Source organism: Pezoporus occidentalis, unplaced genomic scaffold (assembly GCF_034315485.1).
Source record: "Pezoporus occidentalis ecotype Australia unplaced genomic scaffold, CSIRO_AGI_Poc_V1 ctg19, whole genome shotgun sequence".
NCBI classification, from domain to species: domain Eukaryota; kingdom Metazoa; phylum Chordata; class Aves; order Psittaciformes; family Psittacidae; genus Pezoporus; species Pezoporus occidentalis.
In genome coordinates, this window is record NW_026913748.1 from 5,736,121 (window position 1) to 5,762,566 (window position 26,446).

The 26,446-nt window shown below is 36.4% G+C and overlaps 1 protein-coding gene across 2 annotated transcripts in view; it reads left to right on the plus strand.

Annotated features, from left to right (window-relative positions):
• Positions 1-26,446, plus strand: part of IPO8 (importin 8) — a 51,016-nt gene that overhangs the window by 17,361 nt on the left and 7,209 nt on the right. The window contains exons 7-22 of one of the 2 annotated variants that reach the window (XM_062616529.1): positions 280-374; positions 923-1,007; positions 3,587-3,721; positions 4,731-4,830; positions 6,427-6,503; positions 7,751-7,867; positions 10,125-10,214; positions 11,040-11,205; positions 11,758-11,918; positions 12,362-12,487; positions 14,226-14,292; positions 14,950-15,075; positions 15,565-15,662; positions 16,692-16,787; positions 18,413-18,633; positions 25,849-26,108. In XM_062616529.1, the coding sequence (XP_062472513.1) occupies positions 280-374; positions 923-1,007; positions 3,587-3,721; positions 4,731-4,830; positions 6,427-6,503; positions 7,751-7,867; positions 10,125-10,214; positions 11,040-11,205; positions 11,758-11,918; positions 12,362-12,487; positions 14,226-14,292; positions 14,950-15,075; positions 15,565-15,662; positions 16,692-16,787; positions 18,413-18,633; positions 25,849-26,098 (2,010 nt within the window). In that variant the 3' untranslated portion in view covers positions 26,099-26,108. The remainder of the gene's footprint in view (positions 1-279; positions 375-922; positions 1,008-3,586; positions 3,722-4,730; positions 4,831-6,426; positions 6,504-7,750; positions 7,868-10,124; positions 10,215-11,039; positions 11,206-11,757; positions 11,919-12,361; positions 12,488-14,225; positions 14,293-14,949; positions 15,076-15,564; positions 15,663-16,691; positions 16,788-18,412; positions 18,634-25,848; positions 26,109-26,446) is intronic. The other variant, XM_062616527.1, reaches the window with a different exon arrangement.

A 26,446-nucleotide genomic window follows, 5' to 3' on the forward strand; every position in this document is an offset into this window, starting at 1 on the left:
TATGCATATTTATCTTAGAATCATAGAATATTTAGGATTGGAAAGGACTTTAAGATCATCTAATTATGAAAATTAAAGTACAGGGATTGTGCAGGTATTGCACAGACACAGTTATATTGACTAATAAAGATATTTGAAAGTTTCTGAATGTTATATAGCTGTTAACCAAAGTTTTTGGGTGGGGCTGTGCATTTGTAGTAGTTTACTCAACAAGGAATATTTAAAGCATCATTGATCTCAACAATACACACAGCTAATTTAAAATGTATTTATTTATAGGAGACTTTGCAAATTGATGAAGATGATAGACCAGAGCTGGTGTGGTGGAAATGCAAGAAGTGGGCATTGCATATTGTAGCTCGTCTTTTTGAAAGGTAACTAACTAACAAACTGATATGTAATGTTACTTGAGGTGTGATTAAGCAGGACAGTTGAGTTGATTTAACAGCTCATGGTCATGGAAGAGGTATTCCTGCTTCTGTCTTCTGGCTTGCATTCACATAGCCACTGGTCTGAGCTCTTAGTGAAATGAATTAACTTTAAGATGGCAAGAAACTAGCCCTGTGGAAGAAGTACGTCTTTTAAAATTTATTGTTTTTTTTGCTACATCCAGCTACAAGTGCTTATATTCTCAAATATAAAGGCAGGGGAAGATTTGAAAAGGAATCCATAAATATGAAAGTTACAGAGCTTGTGACAAAAAGGTGGCTATATTTACTTGACTACAGTATTGTACATTATGGTAATCTAAGAAAAGGGAAGCGGGGCATTATATGGGAAATAATGGCTTAGAAGAAATCTGAATGAGAGGATTCCTTTGGGGATGGAAGACTATGCAGGGTCCCTTTGTTTTAGAAAGTACTGTGTTTTACTGGCACAATAGAATTCTCAAAACGTAAATATCTGCATCCTCTTTTTAAAGGTATGGAAGTCCTGGGAATGTGACTAAAGAATACTTTGAATTCTCAGAGTTTTTTTTAAAAACCTATGCTGTGGGCATACAACAGGTAAGTACAGTTCATTTGTTTCTGAATTAAATAATTTTCACTGAAAAAATGCATTGCTTTTCAACAGTGTGCTTGTATCAAAGTTCATTCATGAAACAAAAATGAACCAAGTCAGGCAGGTCTTCCTTTTAGTTATTGAGAGGTTCTTTAGACCTCAGTGCCATACAGCTGAGGTACATAACACAAGTTTTCAGCAATTCAAACAACCTTGCAGGAAAATTCTCAGGAAAGGTGAGTGCTGGTGAAACGGTATTATCATGTATGAACATTCTAGATACAGCTGAGAGACAAAACTATTGATGCAGAGCCCTCATATCTTAGAAGGGTATGTTTTCAGGCCAGTTTTAGGAAGTGCTTTTGCTGCAAACAACTTAGGCACAGTAATCCAATGATACTGTTTTCTTTCAGGAAGATGAAGCAAATTAGAAGGTATCTGGAGAGCAGCAATGAAAGTGGTTTTATACTTGGCAAACATATTTTATGAAGATACAGCGTAAACTCACACTTTGCAAGAAAATTTTTGTTGGGAAATGCTAATTATTTGTGAGTAGCGTGGTGGTGTGGAGACAGCTCAGTTCTGATAGAGTTGCATAGAAGAGAGGCAATTCCTGTCAGAATTTTCTGTGGTTTTCTCTCAGTTCAGCTGTGTACCCCTCCAATCGTGGGCTTCCAGCATCTCCCTGGTTTGGTGGAATGGATGTAGTAATTTGGTGCTTGAAAGCCCTGGGTGCTGGCTCCCAAGCTTGGATATTTTTGGCACAGCTCCTCCTGTTTGTTATGCAGCCTACCGTATACTATATGACTACAAGCATAATTCTCAGCTAAAGCTCTTGAGTGTTCAGGCTTTTGGATTACATATTCTGAAGAGTTTTGTAAGAAGCCAGGAGACTGCAGTACACTCCTTCTCATGATCTGTGCTCTTGCCTCCCTTTGACCTGTAAATCTTGAAAAACACCTGGGAATAGAATTTTTCAAGTGACAAGTGTTTGGACAATTTGTATTTCCAGAATAGGTGGCTGCTTAGCGTGCCGTCAGATTAAAAATCCCTGACAGGGCTTCTTTAGGCTTCTTATGATTTAAATTCGATGTGGGGTGCCAGGCTATTGTTAGAACTTCAAGTCAAATTTAAACTAGATTTCAAAATACCAGGATTATCTGCAGAAAAAAAAATACTTTTCTCCATCCAGTTTGACAATAGCTTAGTTTATCCACCAGTGTATTAATTCTGTGTAAATATATAAATATTAAGAACCAGGGAGAGGAATGGTTGTGGTAAGGCTGTAAGCATTAAATTTAAATAGCCTAACATCTATTCTAAACTCCTTCCAGTGTTTAACTTCTGAGTGGAAAAAATAAAATCCCACGAGCAGTTGTCATTTGAAATACTTAAGGTTTGTCTGTTAAGAGATTACGCTATGTAGCAGAGGGAGCAGTTTGGCTTTCAAGATAAATGGATTGGACCATCTGCATGTTTCTCTTATTTCTGGCTCTTAAATACTGATTTGTCTTGTTTTCTTGCAGAGTTAATAAGAATTCTGTTGTGAATATTACATTACTAAGCCTTCATTACTTATTTATCAGTTTTAAAGTGCTGGCATCATGCTAGAATCTATATGAGATACAGATAATTCTTGCCCAAGGAGCTTATCGTATAAAAGACTTAAGATCAGACTTGGTACTCCTAATGAAGGAGTTATATCCAAAATAAGATCTATTATAATGTTGTAAAGAATTATGAAGCAGAATTGTCCTTCTGAAAATACGACTTCGTATTTTGTTATGCATTGCCCTTGATTTTTATTGTTATTTGTGTACGTGTCAGTTCTTTACACTTACTAACATGGTTTGTCTGCCATTAGTGCAGATTAGTGGCTTTGTTCTGTAGGTTTTTCCCAGTAGAGCAAGCCTGTATACTAAGGGAGCTTTCTGTGACAGAATTTGTGATAGCATGCTGGGTGGTACGAGCTGATGGTTACAAAAGGGAGTTGAAGGGTTTTGCATCTCTTCTGATTCACAGATTTAGGCACTAACCTATTTTTCTAGTTAATATTTCTATTCTTACCTCTGTTCTTCCGAAGTAATTTGTCTTCTTTAGGGGCCTGTCCTTAAAAAATGAACACAGACACTACTAACAGATTTAGCAGCCAACCAGTTTGAAAATCTCACTGTGCCTTTTCCTAACGTATTCCAAATTTTGCTGAGGCCTGCGTAAACTGAGAGCCTGTGAATATTGAAGTGTATCTTTGGTTTACTATGGCAAGTGATCACATGGTAGGGTTAGTAGTAAAGGTAGACATGTACATAAATACTTGCAGGATTAGATCCTGCAATATTCGTAATGTTGCAGGATCTAATATAGATAATATATATACTTTAATATATATTATATATCTGTATAAAATAACATATTTAAATATTTTCTGATACTTGGATCAAAGACATTACATTGATAACTAACCATAGAACCTCTGCTGTAAAACTAATTAATCAGTCCATGTGCATTTACTGAAGAGGTTCACTGCATGTCTGTGTGTGAGAAAGAAACTTCATTTTAAAATATTAATTTGTCATTTTTTTAGGTTCTCTTAAGAATCTTAGACCAGTACAGGCAAAAAGACTATGTTGCGCCACGTGTTCTTCAGCAAACATTAAATTATCTGAACCAAGGGGTTATTCACTCTGTAACATGGAAGCAGATGAAGCCACACATACAGGTCAGTGTATAAAACCCAGTCATAAACACTGCATGTCGCCAGAGATTATAAAAACAACAGAACACCACCAGCAGTTCCACAGTTCTAGAGAAGGTTTCGTGCAGCGATTGATCTGAGCAAAAAATTGCATTTCTGTATGAATGTGGTTGGTTTTTTTTTCGGTATTATGACTACATTTTATTGCAGATATTGTTAACTCAGCTAAAGATTCTGTTCCATGTTTTTATTTTGGAAGTTTTCCAGACAATCATAATGTTCTGTCTTTTGTTACTTACTGGTGTTTTGAATTGTCTATACATTTGGAAAGTCATAATTGATTAGATATAGGGAGAAATTCTTCACTATGAGGGTGGTGAGACACAGTGGAACAGGTTGCACAGAGAAGCTGTGGGTGCCCCATCCCTGGAAATGTTAAAAGCCAGGTTGGTTGGGACTTTGAGGAACCAGGGCTAGTGGAAGGTGTCTCTGCCCACGGCAGGGGGGTTGGAACTGGATGCTCCTTCCAACTCAAACCATTCTGTGATTCTGTGATTGTAGTGGGCAAAGAGAACATGAACAGTGAGAAACCTAACTCTTTGTTTTATACGTGAACTAAAACCAAGTGAAATGTTATCATGACGCTTTTATTTTTTCCAAATCATAAGTTCGTCTGTTGTAGTTAAGCCAATGACTCTTACAAAGAAGGACTTTGAAGTCCATTCTCATGTTAAGTGTTGCATTGGTGAGATCCTTCTGCCAAATGCGATGTTCTGCTATTCATAGACTGTGTCCTGAAGTATATTTTGTGTGAGTCACTTTATAAAGGTAGATTATATAATTACTGCTGTCTGGGACTGTTGCAAAAGAAAAGTATATTGTAAGCTTATTTCTGTTGGCCAGAATTAACACTGGTTAAAAGAATTTGACTCTTCAGGAAAGTAAGTCTAATAAATTAGTGCTTAGTGGAGGGAACCTGTACTGGAATTTGATTTTGTGTGTACTTACGTGTATTTGACTTCTCTAATATTAGAGTATAACAGAAGAAGTGATATTCTCTCTAATGTGCTACAAAGATGAGGACGAAGAGCTCTGGCAAGAGGATCCATATGAATATATCCGCATGAAATTCGGTACATGTTTGTGTTTATTTTTTTGCTTTCATCGTAAGTGTGCACTACAGTCCCAGTTAACAGCATGGCCACTGTAATGTCTCTGTCTTCACTAGTGTCCTGGACTAGAGGAAGAAAATTTAGTTTCTTAAATCTCAGTTAATCTGAGTTAAGAGAAAGCAGCAGATCAAGTGAGTTTTGGCCATTTGGCTGGTAGCTTTAAATGATTCTTTTAACAGTTTTTCCTACTTCACATGTGCTCAGTGCAGCCCAAATAGACTAGCTTGCTCTCTTTTTAATGCCAGTTTCAGAATTTCTTGCAGCTCTTGCTTTGACCAGAAGAGGCCCGACTTGCTCTTCCTTAATGAAAATTGTTAATATCTTCAGAGTTTTTCCTAAGTATTATTGCTAAATTGTAAGATGAATATAAATACATATTCTTCCAAAAGACTCAGTGCAAAAATCATGGTAATATCATATAAGACCATATTATGAATAACTACTTGTATTAAAAGACTCATGTCATTGAGAAAGAGAAAGGTATATTGAAAATATAGCAGCTGTAGCTGAAAAAATTCCTTAAGCCAGGCACCGCAGAGATATGTAGCATTTGGGAATTTTTAATTAATTGATTTGGGATTAATATATGTGAAACCAGAATTTAAATGTTCATAGAATAATAAGAAAAACCCTTAGAGTTGTTGTGCAAAAAATTACAATATAGTGTTGATCACTGGGGTACAAATACATTGCTCATTTTTAATACGTGAATTCAGTTCATGCTGTATAAGTAGTGAATTCTATTTTTATATGTAGTGAGACAGTTAAATATGGTGAAGGATAAAGAAAAGAAATAAGCATGAAATTACATTGAGTTGAAGTATAGTCATACACATCTGGGTTTGGAACAGAATTCAGTAGTTTGGTCGTATTTCTTAATCATGTTTTATCTTCAGGCTCTCAGGAAAAGTTAGTGTGTAATTTTAACCACAATTTAAGATTATGGTTTTTTAGATCTTTTTAATTCCATTTGTGTAGGGGTGTTTGCATTAGAACATGTTTGGCAGTGCAGATTTTTTTGTTTTTCAAGATACAAGTGATATTTTCAATATGGTTAAAGGAAGTTTACTTGTTATGAATGAAGCTAAAAAGCTTAAACTCTCAGCACATTTGGAACTCCCCCATAGCCAAGTAGTTTTTACAAACAAAAAGTTTCCCATGAGTTTTTAATAAAATCAAACCAAAACCATGTATGTATGCTATGCAGATGGTACTGAAGTGTACTGTTGGTTTTCCTATAGAAGTTTTAATACACAAAAAAAAAAAAACCCAGGACTTTTCATCCCTTAAATACATTGTTTCAAAGAATTAATGAATAAATAACACATCCCTAATAAAGGGAATGATCAGTGATCAGAACATCAGGAAGGCAAGAAGTAAATGCTTTCATAAGCTATGTGACATAAGCTTGGATCTGACTCATTAACTGTGAATACAACTCTGTCAATAGTTTTAAAGTTACATATTGACCCTGGTTTTGTGATGTCCCACAGATAAGATGGTTTATAAAAGTTTTATTCTGTCATTCAAAATAGATTTTTTTTCTTTAATTTTTAGATGTATTTGAAGATTATGCATCTACTACAACAGCAGCACAGAATCTCCTTTATACTGCTGCGAAGAAGAGAAAAGAGGTATGTAACTAGTGCTTTTTAATTATTTGAAGTTTCCTTAATGATGTAATTTTCCCTTAAAGTTGAAGATGCTCCAGGAAGCTAGTCTTGAAAAATCTACTTGCTAATACATAGTAAAATGTTTTCCTGGCTGAGTGCTATCAGTATTGAGTGAATAAAAGTATGTGTGTATTTATAAATAAGTAAGTGGATTCCTCTTGCAGACAGATACAAACTGAATTGGAATAGATGTACTGGTATTTTCCCAAGTTTGCAAACAGCCTCTGTGATGGATGTTCTGAGCTTCCCAAACTGTAGCAGGGGGAAAGTGAACTCGATCCTTATTAGTTTTCACTGATGTTATTTTAAATCCTGTTGACAACTATGAAATAAATTATAAAGAGTTAAAGCAGTTTCATAGTTACTCTTTAAATGAGGATATAACTTCCCTGTAGATCTTTCTATACTTACATTAATCTGGGCAAAAGATTGCCAAGCCCTGGGAAGCATATGCCAGTTTACTAAAACTGTGAACTTTCACTGGATACCATTTAAACATCCAGTAAACATGGAGCTGTTTTTCCAGGTAGATTTTTTAGAGAAGAGCATAGTTTTTTTGTCAGGTGAAATAGCCTATGATCTTTCTTCTTCTTTATTGTCAAAACAGTCCTTGCCCACTGATCTTCTCATTTTCGTGATTTGCACTGAGACTGTCAAAATGTGATAGTATCTGAAAGGCACATAATGGGTGTGGAAATGAAGTTAAACGATTAGTTTTGCCAAGAAGCCTTTCAAAGTCTAGTCAACTTCAGAAATTACTGCCAAAATCAATAGGTTAAAATAAGTTTATGAGGTTTTAGTCCAAGCTGTTCTTGAATATGTATATATTCATACATATATGTACACACATGTATATGTACATGTATATGTGTATATATATATATATGTATGTATCTGTGTGAGACAATAAAATAGGTGCGGTACTGTTTGAGCCTCTTGCCTTTTCATCACCTTTTTTGATTTACCACAAGACAACAACAAAAATACCTATGTACTGTTACTAATGTGAAATTTCAAGGAGATTAATATAATTCTGACAAGTTGGGCTGAAAAGTTGAAAAAGGAACCTGCTAAATTTTAACTATGGAAAGATGCTACATATAACACCTCACAGTTGCTTTCGCCAAGGTGAAATTTCTACTTGAATTTTTTAACTTAATACTGTTAAAATTGACAAAAGAAGATTGTATGTTTTCTGTCTCGCATAGGTACTACCAAAAATGATGGCATATTGCTACCAGATTCTGACAGAGCCAAACATTGATCCAAGGAAAAAAGATGGAGCTTTGCATGTTATAGGATCCCTAGCAGATATTTTACTGAAGGTATGTGGGTAAAGAAGTGAAAAAGGTTTGTAATTCTTATTATTAACTGCCTTTTCCAATAAATATGTCTTAGCTTGTAAAGTGTGGCTAGCCGTTAGCCATGTTTATAAAGTTTGTAGAGAGATTGTGTTATGTGGTAAGAATCTGAGGGTTTGTTTCTTTACAAATATTATCATTCCTGGTTTTTATATTCCCATTTTATAGGCATCCTTTTCTTCTCAAGTTTCTCCAAAGCACTGTTTACTCTCCTACTTTACAAGTAAAATGAAAGGGTGTTAAAAATGCAAACATGCATTCCATCAGTAACATTTTCTATGATCCTTTAGCAAACTGCCCAACAGCCTGCACTGTTGTGGGCTTCTGGTTCTAGAAAAACGTTTACTTAACATGTTGCAGGAATGTTTTGTCTAGCTTGCCAGCTTTCTTACCCTACAGTATGCTGCTTTAACTCTTATTTTGTCTGCCATTTGAGAGTCTTGAAAGTAACTGGACAGAGCACAGAGTTTCTAACCTTCCTCCAATTTTTATACAGTATCTTCAGAATTTTGAGTATTTGTCTGGTATTTGAATATACATTTAATCTACACTGTTGCTCTCCAATGTAATATTGATTACAGTTTCCCTTATGCTTTTGTAGACGGTAGAGTCTAAAGTATGCCCTCTCTCCATGATAACTTTAAAAAAGTTACCACTTTTATCATGAGAATGGCAGCCTTGTGCTGGAGGCTTCCTTTTAGAAGTATTTTATTGTATTTTATGTGAGTTGTCCATCCGTGCAGAATGTGTCTTCAAGTTACAAGCAACATTTGCCATCTATTTGATACCAACATACCAATCTACAGTCTGATCTGAAATCCAGAAACATCAGTAACTTTTGCAGATATTTTGTAGATTACATTAGTTTGTAAAAGCCCTCCCTCATGCTGGAGTATAACAGTGGACATTATTATAGGAGGACATTGTTTGTGTTGTGAGGAGCCTTTCATATTGATTAGGGGTTTCTAAACCCATTTATCTCTGTCCTGAAGGCAAAAAAAAAAAAAAAAAGGAATTTATTCCAGTATACTGCTCTTATTTGAAATTTTCAGTCTTGAAACATGAATTTATACTTTATAAAAGAGTATATATTTTCTATATACTTTATAAAACCCCCAAACATTGCAGACGCTTTTCAGCTCTGAATTTCTTGTGTTTGGGATTTGACAGATTGAAAAATCCCATTATTTGTTTCTTCATAAAAGACTTGATTTATAGTGCTTTCTGGCTGGTGAGCCGACTGAGATAAGATTGTGAGGAGCTCCGTAAAACACAAGGATCCTACCTTAGCCACCTGATTCCCTGTAGTGGCTCCGGTTTAATGTATGAAAATCTCTGACTTGTGTGCACAAAGGAAATCTCTTTTCCCTTCTCCGTGTTTTTTTCTCTGTCCAGTTCTTCATCTGTCCTTCTGAAAGTTGTGAAATTAGTGTGTGAAAAAATGATTTATGCATTGGTGAAGTAAAAGTGTGATCATCCAACATATATTTTGCGTGTTGAATGTCCCTTTTCACCCTTTTTTCCTATCTCAGCCACTGAATCATTCCTTTAGATGGTTACACAGCATACATATTTTCTAGTATCCTGGGGGTAGAGGTGCTAAGAAAGTCCCAGGTCTCCATGCTGGTGTTTCTGGCTTCCTGTGAATATCTTGGGATTTGCCAAGGTTTGAATAATAAAAGATTATTTTCATTGATTATCCTCCAGCTTTCTATCAGAAAGGACATATCTTAGTCCATTAATAAAAAAAAAAGATGTGAGTTATTGTTGTAGTTTGTAAAATAATGACTTTTGATGCTGATAGTAGGTAATTTGAAACTGAGATCTCTTTCATACTAAGCTTATATTTTTCTTCAGGCACATATGTACTCCTTTGTAGAAAGAATGGAGGTACTAGGTTATTGATCCTTATTATTTTTAAGAAGAATCAGCTGGAAGCGGTTGCCTTAAAGAAAATGGAAACTCCAGTTTATAGTATTATAATGAGTTACGTAGAGTTGAATATTGTATGTACAATTCACTTATCTGGCTTTGAACTTGCTATGCTTATGAGGTTTGTTCAGTTCAAGGTACAGGATCCAAATCTTTTTGTGAGAGAATACCTTTACTACATAGGCAAATCATTGTATTTCCCATAGTTGGTAGTTGAAATGGAATATTGTCTAGAATGAAGTATGTAAAATGAATGGGCTCCAAAATTAATTTTTATTTACATCAACAGAAGAGTGTCTTCAAGGATCAAATGGAGCTGATGTTACAGAATCATGTATTTCCACTGTTCATGTCCAACCTGGGGTACCTCAGAGCTAGAGTAAGTTCACAAGTTACATCATTATTTCAGTATTTGCCATGATTCTTCCCTTTGCAGTTTGACTTCATTCTGAATGTTAATGAAAGGAATAAAGCAAATACATACTAAAATTTCAATTTTCAAACAACCTTGTGCAGTAGTTTTTCATTTTGATTTAAAAATGGTTTGTCAGTTAAATGAATTGATGAAAAGTTTCTCGTATTATTGTTTACTTCTTTGATTGTGGCCCTTTTGTGATTATTTTTCTTTAGTAGATCTCAAAAACTAGAGTGGTTGGATGACTGTGAAGAATAGGTAGGACTTCCACAGAGTAGGTAATGCCAGTTTTTGAGTGTAGCTTGAAAAAAATCCCCAGTTGGTCCTATCAGTCATAAACAAACATTTAATTTTCTTTAATTACTGTTCTATTTTGTTTTGTTTGTTGGTTTTTTTTTCCCCAGAAGGACCAGAATTATGAATGACAATTATGTCCATAGTGTATTTATAAGATTTGAGAAAGGAAGATAAAGGACTGGAAGTGTTCAAGGCCAGGTCAGACTTGCAGGGACTTTGAGCAGCCTGGGTTAGTGAAAGGAGTCCTAGCCCGTGGCAGAGGGGTTGGAACTGGATGAAGTTTAAGGTCCCTTGCAACCCAAACCGTTCCATGATTCTCTGAACTGCTTGAGTGCAAAAACTGGTATATTTACTGTAGGAATGCCCTATAATTAAGGGGGAAAAAAAGCAATATGTGCAAGTAGAGATAATTAGCATTGGTTTTGTATGAGTTAAAAAATGCTAAAAATTGTAGTAGTCCCTAAACTTGCTTTTTTTTTCCCCATCATGCAGTCCTGTTGGGTACTTCATTCATTCAGTGCTTTGGAATTTCACAATGAGCTAAACTTGAGGAATGCAGTAGAGTTGGCAAAGAAGAGCCTGATTGAAGATAAGGAAATGCCCGTCAAAGTAGAAGCAGCCATAGCTCTTCAGACATTAATAAGCAACCAAGAGCAAGGTATGCTACAGTGATTCATTAGTTGCATACACTGATGAGGAGGTTGGTGTAGATTTATCTAAACATTTCTGCCACTTGAAAGATGTAGATTTCAGAACATTTCATCATGTTTAGACAGCTTCACTTGCCCATTAGTTACTGTATACATCCCAGAATTCTGACTTCAAGTTTGTATCGCAGGTCTCTACACAAAAAAGTTGAAATCAAAAATTTCTTTGAATAAAGTAAATAGCACCTTTGTTTTTCTTTAGTGAAAAGAAATAACTTACATCTCTATAAATGAATGGTGGCATGTGTTTCCCCAAAACAGTGGATTTTAATTGTAGGTGATGTTTTAGTATTGAATGTGGTAAATGTACAGTTTATTTTCTTTGTTGGTTTGTTGTTTATGGGGTGCAAATGTGCCCTGAATAATTTTTTTGGCTTTGGGTTTTTTTTTAGTGAATTAACTTACGTTGTTCAAGAGTAGTCAGTTCCATAATAGTTTTGGGATACTGGGTGTTTGTGTTTATGGACAGTTGATTTCACCTAGGGTTTTTTTTATTTTTTTAGCCAAGGAATATGTGAAGCCTTACATAAGGCCAGTTATGCAAGAGCTCTTGCACATTGTTAGAGAGACGGAAAACGACGATCTTACTAATGTAATCCAGAAGATGATCTGTGAATACAGTCAGGAAGTAGCTACTATCGCAGTTGACATGACTCAGCACCTGGTAAGAGGCAAGGGTAAAGTAACAGTACAGTCAGAAGAGCATGCCTAGTTTAGTAAACATGTAATGAACTTTGTATGAATTGCACACTGTTTAAAGTAATCTTTATAAAGATCCACCTTTAGTATTCACTGTATTCATTTCAGTATGAAGCATCTTTACAACCTGTAGGTTTTTAGAGATACCAATTTTGCCGCTGGTTTTAATGAGCTAATCTTTTATCTATTTGATATTTCAAATGATGCATCATAGCCAGACTTCTCAAAAAGGAATTTTTAATTTTCTCTATTCTCCTTTCAGAAGGAAGGAATATATTTTTCAGTGCTGACAGCTCATACAGATAATGCATTGCTGCTCTTGCATTAGCTGTCTTGGTTTTGCATGACAAATTAGAAATGTGAGCTTGCTCTTGAATGTCAGGTTGGTTGTTGTTTTTTTTTTCATAGGCTGAAATATTTGGTAAAGTACTTCAAAGTGAGGAATATGAAGAAGTAGAGGACAAAACAGTTATGGCCATGGGCATCTTGCACACAATTGACACAATCCTGACAGTTGTGGAAGATCACAAGGAGGTGAGATTTTTTTATGCATCTTTTCTCCTGCTGTTCCCTTACACCTTTCATTCATTTTAAGAAGCACTTCTATGTATGTTGCATCTCTTGAGTTGATATGAGTGTGTATTTTTTATAGCAGCATGATGAATTAGTACCAAGTGATCTCTGACAAATTTGAATTTAAAGCCCAGTTTACTTTTATGGTTTTTTAATTGTTGAACTCTCAACTTTGATGGGAATTTTTATCCTGAGGGTAAAAGCCTTAGCTCTTATTTTCGTAATACTTAATTGGATATTTATATTACAGACTGTTGAAATAGATTTTTAGGGAGAAATATTTTGCACAAGGCTAATTTTTTACAATGGTGACTTATACTTTGTTGTTTACTCAGCAATTCCTTGGATAGAATTCCTAGGAATTGGTCTCCTAATTTGAGTGCAGTGTAAGTCTGTGTTTCACATATTCAGGGAAGAAAGATTCTTTCTGCTCATACCACCTGAGCTGACTGAGATAGGGAGGAGTTCAGTGACTGATCAAGGAGGCAAAGTCAGTGAGTAACTTTAAACTCAGCATGAAAGTGCTTTGTCCTGGGTTGTTTGCTTCCTTGTTTTACAATGAGAATGCTTCATTGCAAGGGTGAAATCTTTTTATGAAGCTTATAATTTTGAAAATAGATTCATTAAAATACTAATTATTTGGTTATAAGACCATTATGTTCCATTGGATTTCAAAATATCTTTTCATTTCTTTACAAGAACCTCTTGCATCTTTTTAAAGTTAAAATGAAGTCTGATAGCTAAGCCGAGCATTAGGAATGACTGTCTGAAGTGGATCTTCAGGCTTCAGCCTAGGAAGAGCTTTAGGGTTGGGGTAGTTTTGGTATAAACTTAGAAGCTTATTTCTCTTGTGTGAAGCACAGACTAAAATACTGTGCAGAGTGCTCTTCATCTTAGGATCTTAGAAAATTTTAAAAGTGATATAGATGATATAGAAATGACATACGAGGCTGAAAACTCTCTTGTATGTATGGAGAGAGTTTAGAGGATGAAAACTCAATTCACTCAAAGGTGACTTGAAGGTAAGAGGATGAATCTGTGGTCACATACTTAATGCCTTAATTTTTCCCTGCAAGATTATGTCTGTAATTACCTGTGGTAATAGCATGAAATGTCTGTATTTGATGGCTTTAATTAGATTTATAATGTAGCCATATAGTTCTAATTTAGTTTAATTCATAAATGTAGTCTCTCTGTCTAACATGGCAAGGCTGAATCCTGACTTCGACACAGTTGTATGCTCTGAATTTTTGCATGTGTCTCCTCGTACTGAGCCTACTCTGGGAAGCTCTCCATAGACATTAGGCAAAAGCATCTCTTCCTTTCTTCCTGTTCTACTTCAAAGTTTTTGAACAGAGGATTTATCTCGGATACTTTGAGTACAGTATTAACTTCATATCCAGAAAGGACAACAGATACAGTTTTTGGTAGGATCTGTAGAACAACCATAAAATAAGATTTTTATTTTTTTTAATAAAAAGAAAAATACTGTGACAAGCTTTAAAGCAATACTGTTTATTGGAAATGAATACTTACATCAGCGAGACCTTATTTCATACTATTCCAATCATTAACACAGCATTTAAGTGATAAAAGTCTTTTGCTTTGAAGAACTTGTCAAACTGAATTAGTCAAATACATTGATTAAACGCCTGTATTTCTAAGTTTTTAAATAAACTTCTTTATGTTCTTATTTCAGATAACTCAACAGCTTGAGAGCATTTGTTTACAGATTATTGGCCTTGTTTTGCAGAAACATGTTATAGGTATGTTTTAGAGATAATTTTTAAGAAAACATTACTTATTTTTACATTAAAAATATCTTAAATTTATTATTACAAACAGTACTGTCTTCCTGAACCATCTTTTTGTATGTGTGCTTTTTTAAAGAAAAGAAGTTGTTAATTTTCAGTTATAATTTGTTCTCCTGATACGTTAGTCAGGCTGGTTATTGTGATTTGAAGGTCAGACTCAAAAGTAGAAGATGCAGTTCTGATTATAGTTCTGGCTAGCTGTGTTAAAGGACAATACCTGCAATTACATTTGTATTTTATGGACACGGTAGCCTTGACTAGAGTCACACAGTTTGGGGATAAGGCCTTTAAGAAAAAACAAAAGTTGAGGGAAAAAATATTTTTCAGTAAATTGTTTAGAAGCAATGTCTTTGTGCTGATATTTTTCTGGTGTGTATTTGTAATGGAAAACTATGCATATCATTGTAACTATAGCCAACATAAGGCTCATCTAAAAGAGTCTTCTCCAGTTTGTATTATTTTTCTACATACTGATTTAGTTACTAATTGCTAAAAGTTACTAATTCTAGTTGTTTTATGACTCAGGGTGTGGTTTCAAATTTCAAGGTATTAGCAAGCTAATTTTGTTTTTTGCAAAGCACCCTACTTCAAATTGTTTCTCCTTTCCAGAGTTTTATGAAGAAATTCTCTCCTTGGCCTACAGCTTGACATGCCAGATGATTTCACCTCAAATGTGGCAGCTTTTGGGTGTCCTATATGAAGTTTTCCAGCAAGATTGCTTTGAGTACTTTGCAGGTATGATCACTTCTATTGATGTTTCTACTGCTTGGGAATTACTTTCTAAAACCCAACTTAGTAAGGGTCTTTTCCATTTAGTGTTTTGGTTTAAAATGATTGTGTATTTGAGTCATGCCCTGACCGTCTGTTTAGTGTGGGAGTATAACAGGAGCGTATTTAAGTAGGAGAAACATGTTCAAATCTGTCAGTGTGATCAGTTATTGTAGGAGGTCCTGAACCCAAAGCAAGCTGAAATATACAACGTTAATGTGAAACTACAAATTAATTAATTAAAATTCTGTTTCCTTTTCTGACAAGGCACCCTGCATGGTGCACTTTATAAAAAATGTTTCAAATTAGACTTTTGCAGAGTTTGAATTTCCACATTTCCACCCATATCCAAGAATCTGAGCTAATGAATTCCATTACAGGACTTCAGCCTCACTGGTTTGCAATTGGATGGGTTAGTTCATAATGTTTTTCTCTTTTGCTCTTGCTGTTTTGCAGATATGATGCCTCTCTTGCATAATTATGTGACCATTGACACTAATACTTTACTGTCTAACCCAAAGCATTTAGAAATCATTTATGCTATGTGTAAAAAGGTAAGGCTTCTCATTCTTACTGTTGAGCTTATCATTGGTGCTTAACGATCAGATTAGCAGAGTGACCTGAACTGTCAGGTGGTTGGCAGTCATTTCAGAATGAAATGAAATTTGGTCTCGGCTCAGTTCCGAGTACACATAGCACTTTCACACTTGTTAAGTGACATGCTTTTAAATAAATTACATGTACAAATCTGTGTGGGAGAAAGTTGCTGTTCGTCTTGACTCTCTTTTATGAACAGCTATTTTGGTAAGTAGAGGAATTAATGAAGCCTGATTTCCTTGGGTTGTGTATCTGCAATTGGATTTCTCTAGTTGTCAAATAAGGTGTGAACTTATTTGAAGTTCCTCTTACATTTATGTTTCTCTTCTATGCTGATTCTCTCATCTGAAAATATGAGATCACACTGCAGCCTTTCTCTGAGTTTAAGCATTATAGAGTGTTAGGCATCTAGCTACCATCTTACTTTTAAGAAACTTACAGAAATTCAGTGTGTTTCAGAATTCTTTGTCAGGCTTGATTGACACTGACCATAGGGTTGAAATGTACTGAAAAGAAGCAGTCAGTTTCACATGTATGTGCATACACATACAGTAATTGCATAGATCTTCTTTTTAATCAGAAACTAGACTAGAGATAGGGCTTCACTTTGCCAGCCTGCTAATCTGCCAGTATCTATTAGAACTGAATTGAAAAAATGGAAGCAAAATGTGGAAAACATCAGTGTTTCTTACCAGTAGCATTTCCTTTAAAAAATGGAGAGCTATGACATATAGAAAATGCTAACATTTGTAAAGAGCTATAGCAGTTTCTTCAAATTTTTTAAATTCATCTTTAGCCACTTATCCTTATTTATGTCCTATAGAGATGATTTTTTATGTGTCTTAATTCCTTCACAAAATATAACATGAATAAATATGTATATGCTATGTAGAGGGGTTTTGGTGTATACAGTTACAGGAGCACACTTGATTTCAAAGTTATCAGTGATTCATATTGATAAACTAAATTGTTGTCCTGGTTGGTAGGTATTAACAGGAGATGCAGGAGAAGATGCAGAGTGCCATGCAGCCAAACTCCTAGAAGTAATTGTTCTTCAATGCAAAGGACGGGGTATTGACCAGGTGATACATATTGAACAGTTTTTCTCTTTTACTAGTTCCCAGTGATGTGTGTGTAATTCCTGAAAAAGCAGTTAGAATTGGAGAATTTGAGGTAAATGTGAAGTGTAGAGATGGGGAGAAATGCAGAAAAAAGTAAATGAACTCAGGAGAGTTTGTAAGGTTGGTTGTTTTATTTGTTCGTTTGGGAATTTTTTTGCATTACAGATTAGTGGGCATGACCTGAGAATGATAGAATCATAGAATAGTTCGGGTTGGAAAGGGCTTTGAGATCATCTTGTTCCAACCACCCTGCCATGGGCAGGGACACCTCGCACTAAACCATGTCACCCCAGACTCCATCCATCCTGGCCTTGAACACTGCCAGGGGTGGAGCATATGAATACAGAAAATGAATACAGACTGAATAATAAGGGTAGAGTATGATGTGCGGGATGGTCTTTTTTTGCTTTTTCCTAATAGGATTTCCTTTTTGATTCAAAACACAAATTGTTAAATAATTGTGGCTGAGAGGTTAACTATACATATCCAACTACTGAAATTGTTTCTCCAAGCAATTTGAACTTGTTCCCTTTTAATATTTTGAATTTCTCAGTGCATTTGGAAATTAATTTTTGGTGTGGCTGGATTGTGGTTGCTGGGTAAAACATGATCACGACACATAATAAGTTGTTCAGAGTTTCTTAGAACACACTTTTAGTATGCAGTCTCTTTCCTATTAAGGGCTAAATTCTGGTCTCGTGTTTTACACAATGCTCCAGGCTCAATTTCTTTAACATACCATATTCGATGTTGCCACAGTGGAATCCGTGGACTTTGGTAATAAATTTTCAGTTAATTTCACTGAAACCAATGTAACTTCACTAACATAAATCTGAAGTCACTGAAGATAAAAATGTTCCCTGAAAGATTTTATTTTTAAAGGAGATCTGGAAGGGATTAAAGTGAACTGTAAGCATTTGCATTGAAATAAGTATGTGGTGGAAGGATTAATTGAGCTCCACAACTCTGTGAATTAAAATGGTTGCACACTGAACTGAAACTCATAAACTAAAACATTCATAATGCTTCCCAGTTATTATAAAGCATAAACTTGCACATTGAAATATAGCTATTAATTTCATTGTGTGGAAATCTGTGCATACTTGCTTTTCTCTGAATAAATTCACTCATTTCAAACTTTTATAAGAAATTTAGCATCACTTTTCTTAGGAAAAATTTCTTTTCTTGCAGGTTGAGGTAATATTTTTATGCCTGTTAGTTTTGAAATTGTTGGATATCTTTATTGAAAGATAAGAATATCTTTGAGTTCTTCTCTAAACCTTTTATGCACACTAGAAAAAATTACACCAAATGGCCCCAAATATTATTTTCTGTGCTGAGAATAACACTGGCAATTTTTAGCTCAGAGAATAGCTATTTTGGGGAAGATGTATAAGGATGTAATCAGAGGCTTAAAATGCTTTTATACTAGGAAGTGAATAGAATGTGTTTCTAGGTTACACCTGCACTTCAGCTAACTCTGGAGATCAATTCAGATAATAGTATCTTAATTTTTTTTTTATAATCTGGCAACATGTGCAATGCCTGTTTTATTTTTCTTTTCTTCTTTATATTTCTATGCCCAGTGTATTCCACTCTTTGTGGAGGCTGTTCTGGATCGATTAACTAGAGGAGTTAAAACAAGTGAGCTTCGTACCATGTGTCTTCAGGTTGCCATAGCTGCACTCTACTACAATCCTGACCTACTTCTGCACACCTTAGAGAACATCAGATTTCCACACAATCCTGAGCCCATCACTGCACAGTTCATAAACCAGTGGATGAATGACACAGACTGTTTTCTTGGGCAAGTACTGTGTTGTCTTCTTTTAGAAGTCCATGGGTTTGAATTTTTTTGTTTGCTTCTGTGTATGTCCCTCATTGTGTTGATGAAAGAGTTTTCATTCAATGGCTAGTCTAAGTAACAGTAATCCACATCAGGTCTGACTGCTGTGATGCCAGTGAAGGTGACCTATGTCCATGTAACTTTTCCAGGTCTGTTGAGCCACATGCTGCATTTTCTGTGTTGTGAGGATACAAGGGTACAATACCTAGGCTATTTCAGAATTCTTTTAAGTTCCTTAGTCATGAACTATCTGCTGCTCCAAAAGATGGACCAACATGCATTGAGAGTAGTATTCGGAGCTGACCAGCAGGATTTCAGTGAGATGCTAACTTTTTTTCCTGAAACACTGTATACATATTTTCTGTTCTATATTTTATAAAGTATTTTCAACTGCTCCACTTAATGTTAAAAAACATCATTCTGTCCAATGAATCCCACATCCTTATTTTAATCCCTGCAAGTTGTTCATGATCAACTTGCGTATTTATCATTATGCTGTCGATGTACTAACTGTTTAGCTTACTCCTGAACTTAGACTTCATTCCAGCCTTCCTCAAACATTTGTGTACACTGCATGAGTGTGCACTTGGGCAGGAGCTGAACATTTGTCAAGTAAATGAAGGTGGACAAAGCCTGTCATCACACAGCTAAGCATGCATTTGATGCTTTGTGGATGTGAAGTCCAGTGCTTGACAGTTAGTGCTTGCCTCTCGGCTAAGATGTGGTGTCGAACTGTGAGATTCAAATCCACTTAAGGGCAAAGCAGGCAGTCAGATGCAGTTAACAGCTACCTCTCATCTTCCTGCTGTGAGTTACATTTTCTCGGTGGAGGCTGACATCTGACTGCAGGTGTACAGATAGGCTTAGAATGAGTCTTCTCTGTTCATGGTCTATGCCAGCAGACTAAGTGAAGTGTCAGCGTGTTAGCAATTATGATGTAAATGAGAATGGGCTGAGACAGGCAGCTCCTCACCCATAGATGCATACCTTATTTTAGATTGTCAGTCTTTTCCTACCTGTTTTTTATTTTTTATTGGTACAGTTTTGTCTTTCCAATTCTAAACAAGTCTCTAGGGAGCTTCTTATAAGGGGGTTTCTCCACTCCTCAGTCATCCAAGTAGCTTTTCTCCATACCAATTCTTATGCGAGTTAATATTCCCTGAACAGAATTATATGCCATCTTGATATAGCTGTGCTATTGCCTCAGTGTCTGTCTTGAATTTAGAACTGTGTGGTGCATTAGGGCACTGCATCACCTTTTTCATAACTGTAATAAAATAGTGATTCCAAATCAATCAGTGACTAACTGGTATATCCAGGCTTACTTTCAGCATGTCCTTTGCAGTATTTTTGAAACGCATACCACATACACAGGAAAAATTGTTTTTGTCCCTCCTCTGTCCTAAGTACAATTTAGTGGGATGAGGATGAAAGCTCAGTAATTTGTAGAATTGCAGCATATTTCAGGTCTGCATGTTAATTCTTTTTTACTAGAATGAAAACCACTTGGAGATACAAGAGAAATGTGTGATAGACAGGTTTTGTGCAGCTTCCCCATTCATGTCTGTGTTTGAAGGTGTTACCGTAGCAGTCTCTCCTTGAAGGGAAAAAAAAAGTATTAAATGGATAAAAACTGGGGGGGGAGGGGGAATCTCTTACTATAACAAACTAGATGGTTCATATTATCACAAGCATTATGACTTCTTCTACCTGCTGTGTGTACAAAATGTCTACAGTACATCCTGTATCTTAACATAAATACACAACTTATCACTTAGAGGGGTTACTTGAATTGGTGACAAAGAAGGTATAAAGGAGCCAGTGTCACTCATTTCTTTTTACAGTGCCAGTGGCTGAAAAATAGCACCTTTAAGTCTCTTTCTCCGCATTGCATGGTAATATTATTGTTAATTACTGAATTATTTTTATATCTACCCACTTTAGAAAAGGAGTTCCATGAACTGATTTTGTTTAGTTTTTTATGGCTGAAGTGCAGTTGTCGAGATTCAGCTCTTTGTTCTGTCATTTTTTCTACTGCATATCAAATGCTGAACTCATACAGAGGCAGTAGGAAGGAAAACGTTCCCTACAGATGGTAAACTTGTCATACCTTTTTAAAAAGAAATAAAAAATGAAAGAGATTAATAGCCTTAAACAGTTCATCCTGGAACATTCAATGAGAAATTAGTCAAATCCAGAGGGGAAAAATGCTGCAGATCTGACTAGGCTCTAACCTCAATTACTCCTATAAGATACAGCATAACTTTCAGTTCTTTTCTGTTGCTTTTTGAAAAGAATCAGCTATTGCAACTACTGTTCAACTAAAGTCTTCTTCAGAGCTGAGGCAAAAGTTGACAAAGCCTATGAAAATGAAACATGGAGATCATGATGCTGAATTCTGCTCATACTCTACGCTTGAATGGCAGCAGAAGATTAAAATGTGTTTCTTCGATCTGTTGCTACCAGCAGTGAAATAAATCATAGAATCATGAAACAGTTTGGAAAGGGACCTTAAAGCTCATCGAGGTCCAACCCCCTGCTGTGGGCAGGGACACCTTTCATTATTGACCAGTTTGCTCAAGGCCCCGTCCAACCTGGCCTTGAACATTGGCAGGAACAGAGCAGCCACAACTTCTTTGGGCAACCTGTGCCAGTTCCTCACCACCCTCATAGTGAAGAATTTCTTCCCAATGTCTAATCTAATCTGGAGGCCCCAGAACAGAAGAGGAGGTGTGTAGTATCATTGGGTATTTCCCAATGTATGACACATATTGATGACATGATAGACTTGAGATGAGGAAACATTACCAAGAGGGTGTTCCCTACCTCTCTGTCTCCTGCCAAGGGCCCATGGGACATGCCTCAGTTCAGCCTGGGGCCTTCAGTCCCTGTCTGGGCCATGTTGTAGCTGTGCCTGTCCCTATCTCCTGGATGCATCTGGGACCTGCACTGCGGAGAGCTACTCTCCTGGGTGGATGCCTTAGACCTATGGCATCACTTGTCATGCAGAGATGTAGGGATCCCATAGCATAATGTATTCTGTTTCTATTCTAGTCTAGTGTAGTCCATTCCATTCTACTCCATCCCACTCCATCCCATCCCATTCCACTCCTCTCCATGCCTCCTCATTACATTCCATTCCCTGCGCTCTCCCTGAGCTGAATAACAAGAATTTTATTTCCCTGCAGTGCCAGGGGTTTTCAAATCAGTTGTAAGGCTCACAGAGCCTAGAGAAATTGTAGAAGATTGAAATAGATCTACCTCCAGCTGTGAAGGGCCAGTGAATCTTACTGCCATTTCTTTGTCAGCCATGCAGGAAACCTGTGGCTTACTGGTAACAGTGGCTCTTCAGGATGCTTTGTCCACACATCTCACATCCCTCTGCCCTCCTGCTCCTATGAAGTCTTAGTACCCATAGATCCTGCCTTGCCAGCAGTAGGGTTGTCTGCATGCTCTCAGGCTGGAGCCAACAGTGTTTACCAAAAGAATGCAGTATTTCTTGCACCATGCTTGTGAAGGCATGAGATAGAATCCATGGAAATAATACACTTGGGGAGGGAAGCAGTTGTGGTAGGGTAAGTAACTGTTCTTCCATGTTATTAAAAATAGGGAAACTATTTAGAACTGAGTAGACATTTGGAATATTATGATCCAGGCAAGGAGAGCTCACTACTCATTGTAAGACTGTGCATAAATCCAGTATGTCGTTGTAGATACCATGTATCTGTGAATGTGTGCCCATAATGCCCATATGCCAGAGCATGTTGTATTTATTTATTTTCAAATGTTTTCTACAAAAACTTTAAACTGAAAAGTCTTTTGTAGAAACATTTGTTCCTTACTGCCTTCCACCCTTTCCTTGACAGCTGAAATTTGGGTGAGACTTCTGGATGACTTATGCTTACTCTCATACTAAAAATTCTTATGTGAAATCTAGGGTGAAAAGAAAATCTAACTTGCTTCAAAAAACCCTCAGTAGCATTTTTATTTTTTTAGAAGATGAATAGGGGCATTTATTTGGTAGGAGTTTAAATAGTTAGAAATCCTGGTCTTCTCAGTTGTATATAAAATCCTATTCTTACATAGAAAAACAGGGTTGGTTCCAACTTTGCAGCAACAAGGAAATGGCCAATTACTTGCAGTTTGTCCAGGAACTGGGTTGCTGTGATAGAAAGCAAATTGATCCTCGCATAAAGGAGCCCAGCAAACCAGTAAAAAAAAGGCTTAGTGTTTTCCCTTTGAAATACTTTCAGCTTGGTTTAAAATACAAAAGATTCTTAGACCTTTTTGTCCTGTCTTGGAAAGAAGTGTATTAGCAAGAAAAGGTCCTGCAGTATATGAAGACCACACACAGCTTGTTGAAAATAGACTAGCCTAGGAGTTGGGCCTTTCCATTGCCGTATGTTGCATGTTTAGCACTCCAGGCTTGATACACCATTGAGGGAGCAAGCAGAGTTCCTGATTGTTAGGGAGGACTTTTGTGTGCTGCTGTGCAAATAAGTGTAGAAGGAAGGGTGCTGAAATCATGAGCCATTTGATAGCAAAGGAATGGTCCTGAAACCATCCTTTGCCATTACAAAAATATGTAAATGACATAAAACTGTTTTGCTTTCTCAGTCCTGTGGGTACTTAATGCAACTGGGGTGAAGTAGAATGTTGAACTTATGGCAGGGCAGATCTTATGCTGCTGTTTGTCTCTGCTGGCAGGTTGAAGGAAGAAGTCTCTTTCTGGCTCAGGTTCACTAAAGATGGCTTGATGCCTTGATTTCACCTATACTTCTGGGACATCTAATAACATGCGTATACTGAAGACGTGTTCATTCTTATAGCTTTCCTGTTGAAAATGGAGCATGACAAATAGGCTGTATTTTTTGGCCATTTGGGCTGCTTCCTAATGATGACTCTTTTAAACAGCAGTGCTTGATTCTTGCAAAACTTTTGTTTGCTGTCCAGAAGAGACAATTTAGTATGTAGCTAAGCCACTAATTACTAAGATTTATTTGGTTTTTTATTTTTTTGGGTTGTTTGGTTTTTTTTTTTGCATTTTACTGTGTTGCATTTTGCAATCAGCATTGTGTAATGGTAGCTTTTTCAAATGTATTATAAAAGGCAGAGCCAAGTGTCATTAACTACTCTGGTGCATGTACACAGAAATTGCTTTGTTGCACATCTGGGGCTTGAAGAAATTTCATGGGTTCCCAGTGTAAAGATGCAGGATGGAAGTCTTGTGCATAGACTATAGAGTTTTTGTGAAACTTGGATGAAGGTGTTGGCAGAGAGAGGACGTAGAGAAAGTTCTTCCTTTTTGCACTTGAAGGACAACTGTCCCGAAAAAGCTATGCTTCATTCATAGGTGGCATCATCTTTAGCTTGGATTTTGGTCTTCACAGTGTTTGCATGAGTGCAAATGGTGATGAGCTTGTTTTTGGCATAAATAAACTGACAGGAGTAAGCAGACTATTCCCCTGACTCTTTCCTTGGTTGATTTGTATGCCCTCTTTTTGAGCCCCATTCCTTCTGTAAAGAAAGTATTGCAGTTAGCAGTGATGTAAGGACGCTCTTCGCCTACTTATGTTTTGGTACATTTTTCAACACATGTAATGGAGCAGCCAAACCCAACATGACAAAACGTGTCATTTGATATGCTAGTTGACTTTGTTTTTCTTGGAAGGTCGTCTGTGATCATAATGTTACCCATGGTCATATGTAATTCATTGTTGTTGTCAACTACTCTAAGAATGGAGTTACTTCACTAAGCCCTAACAGGACGAACAATGTGGGAGGTGTAATGAAATCCCTTTCAGATCCCCAGCCTTGTTTAAGCACGTGTAAAATTCAGAAAGCTGTAATACACGATCACTTGTATTACTTAGAGAGTATTATAGTTCAGTAGCATGTTGTATGGGATCTTTGGTAATGAAATTGTAAGCAGTTTATAAATTGTATTTCTGTAGCAATTTTTGAAGTGCTGGATTGAATTTTTGGGCTGGCTATTCCCCTGTGAGCTTTATTGCAGTCTGTGGTGCACGTTTAGTTTCATCTCTCTCAACTTGTTGTATCCTCTTTGTCCCAAACTAAAACTGGTTCATTAATAGAAGTATATACCCAGAGTCTGGAGGATAGCCATTTTCTGCCAGCTCTGGAGGTTTGCTTGTTTTTTGTAGGTCCTGCTGAAACTTCTTGCTAAAACTTTTTGCTGGAACTACGTGTCTTGCAGAAGGTGTACACAGAAGCTTTCAGCATCAAATTGAAAAGTTCAAACAAACAAGTTCCACTCAAGCCCTTAATAGCAAAACAGCATAATTTTAGAGAAGAGTTGAATACTGCTGGTGTTTCCAGTAAAGGAGAACCAGAGAGTACCTGCAGAGGCAGTTAGATAATTTTTCCATCTTATTTGAAATAACTTGTATTTCTGGAAGTGAAAATCAATTCTTATTTGTAATAGCATATAGGTTCTTACCTAGTTTCCTGGCTGTGGTCACATAAAGATCTTTCTGCTACTAATGTCATGATTTTCTTTCCCTTCAGTTATCTATTATGTACTGTACTATTATGTACTAATATGTACTGTGTTCTTGATGCAGTGGAATTATTTCCCTGCTTTCAGTGGAGTCAGCAATGTCTCAAGTTAGTGTGGAAACTGGATGTATAATACAGCCATTCTGGTGGACTGTTAATAAATATATTTAAATACAGCACTCCATAAATGCACCCTGCAGTTCAGTAGATTCTTGCTTATCATTACTTTTCACTAATAATCCTTTTGCTAATTTCAGTCCCTGCAACAGTACTGGTATTGAAGCCAAGGCAAATTAATTTTCCGTCCTATTTAATGAAGATAATCTGTATCAAATGCTATATTAAAGACAAGGTATTCTACATAATTATTAAACAGTATTTATTAAGCATTACAAACTTTACATTTGGCAATCAGAAGCAGTTGTTCCAGGAATTTAACTGGTGCTTCAAAGGTATTCACTTGCTATTGGACAAGTATTTTCCAGTGGGCAACTTGGAAACAGAACAAAGAAATAATGTATTTAGGAGCTTTGGATACAGATGTGTAACACAGCATCTGTGACATTGTCTTCTGCCATGCCAAACACCAGGCCTTTAATGTTCTCTGTATATCCTTGCAGTGAAAATCTGTTATGTAACAAGTGTGTGTTGTTTCAGACTCCATGACAGAAAGATGTGCATAATAGGACTGAGCATCCTAATGGAATTACAGAACCGACCACCTGCAGTGGATGCTGTGGCTGCCCAAATTGTCCCTTCAATCCTCCTCCTCTTCCTGGGCTTAAAACAAGTTTGCGCCTCACGAGAACTCACAGAACATGAGGATCATGCTAAAGATGAAAAACACGTTGCAGAAGATAATGGTAAAATCTCCCCTTTTCACATTGTGGATTTTGTCTGGATTTAATTTAAAGGGGGTAAGGAATTGCAGTTCATTTTTAAGACTTATTAGTCTGCTGAAAATAGCTCATCTTACTGGGTTCTTGAAAGATCATCTTAGGAACTGATTTTTCCTCCCAAAAAGGTTTCAGTGTGTAATAGCTAACACTGAACGAAACGGTTGTATTTATTTAAGAGTAACAGTGAAACTTGCAAGTCCACTCTTCTAAGTTGTGAATGTGCTCTGTCTTCTCACATAGACAGCAGGAGTTTGCCAGAACTGCACTGGTTATATTCTTGCATCCTGGAAAGAAGCTTTTCCTAGTACCCAACTAGTTGAAAGACCCGTTTGGTTGCACTTCAGAGGAAATCCCAG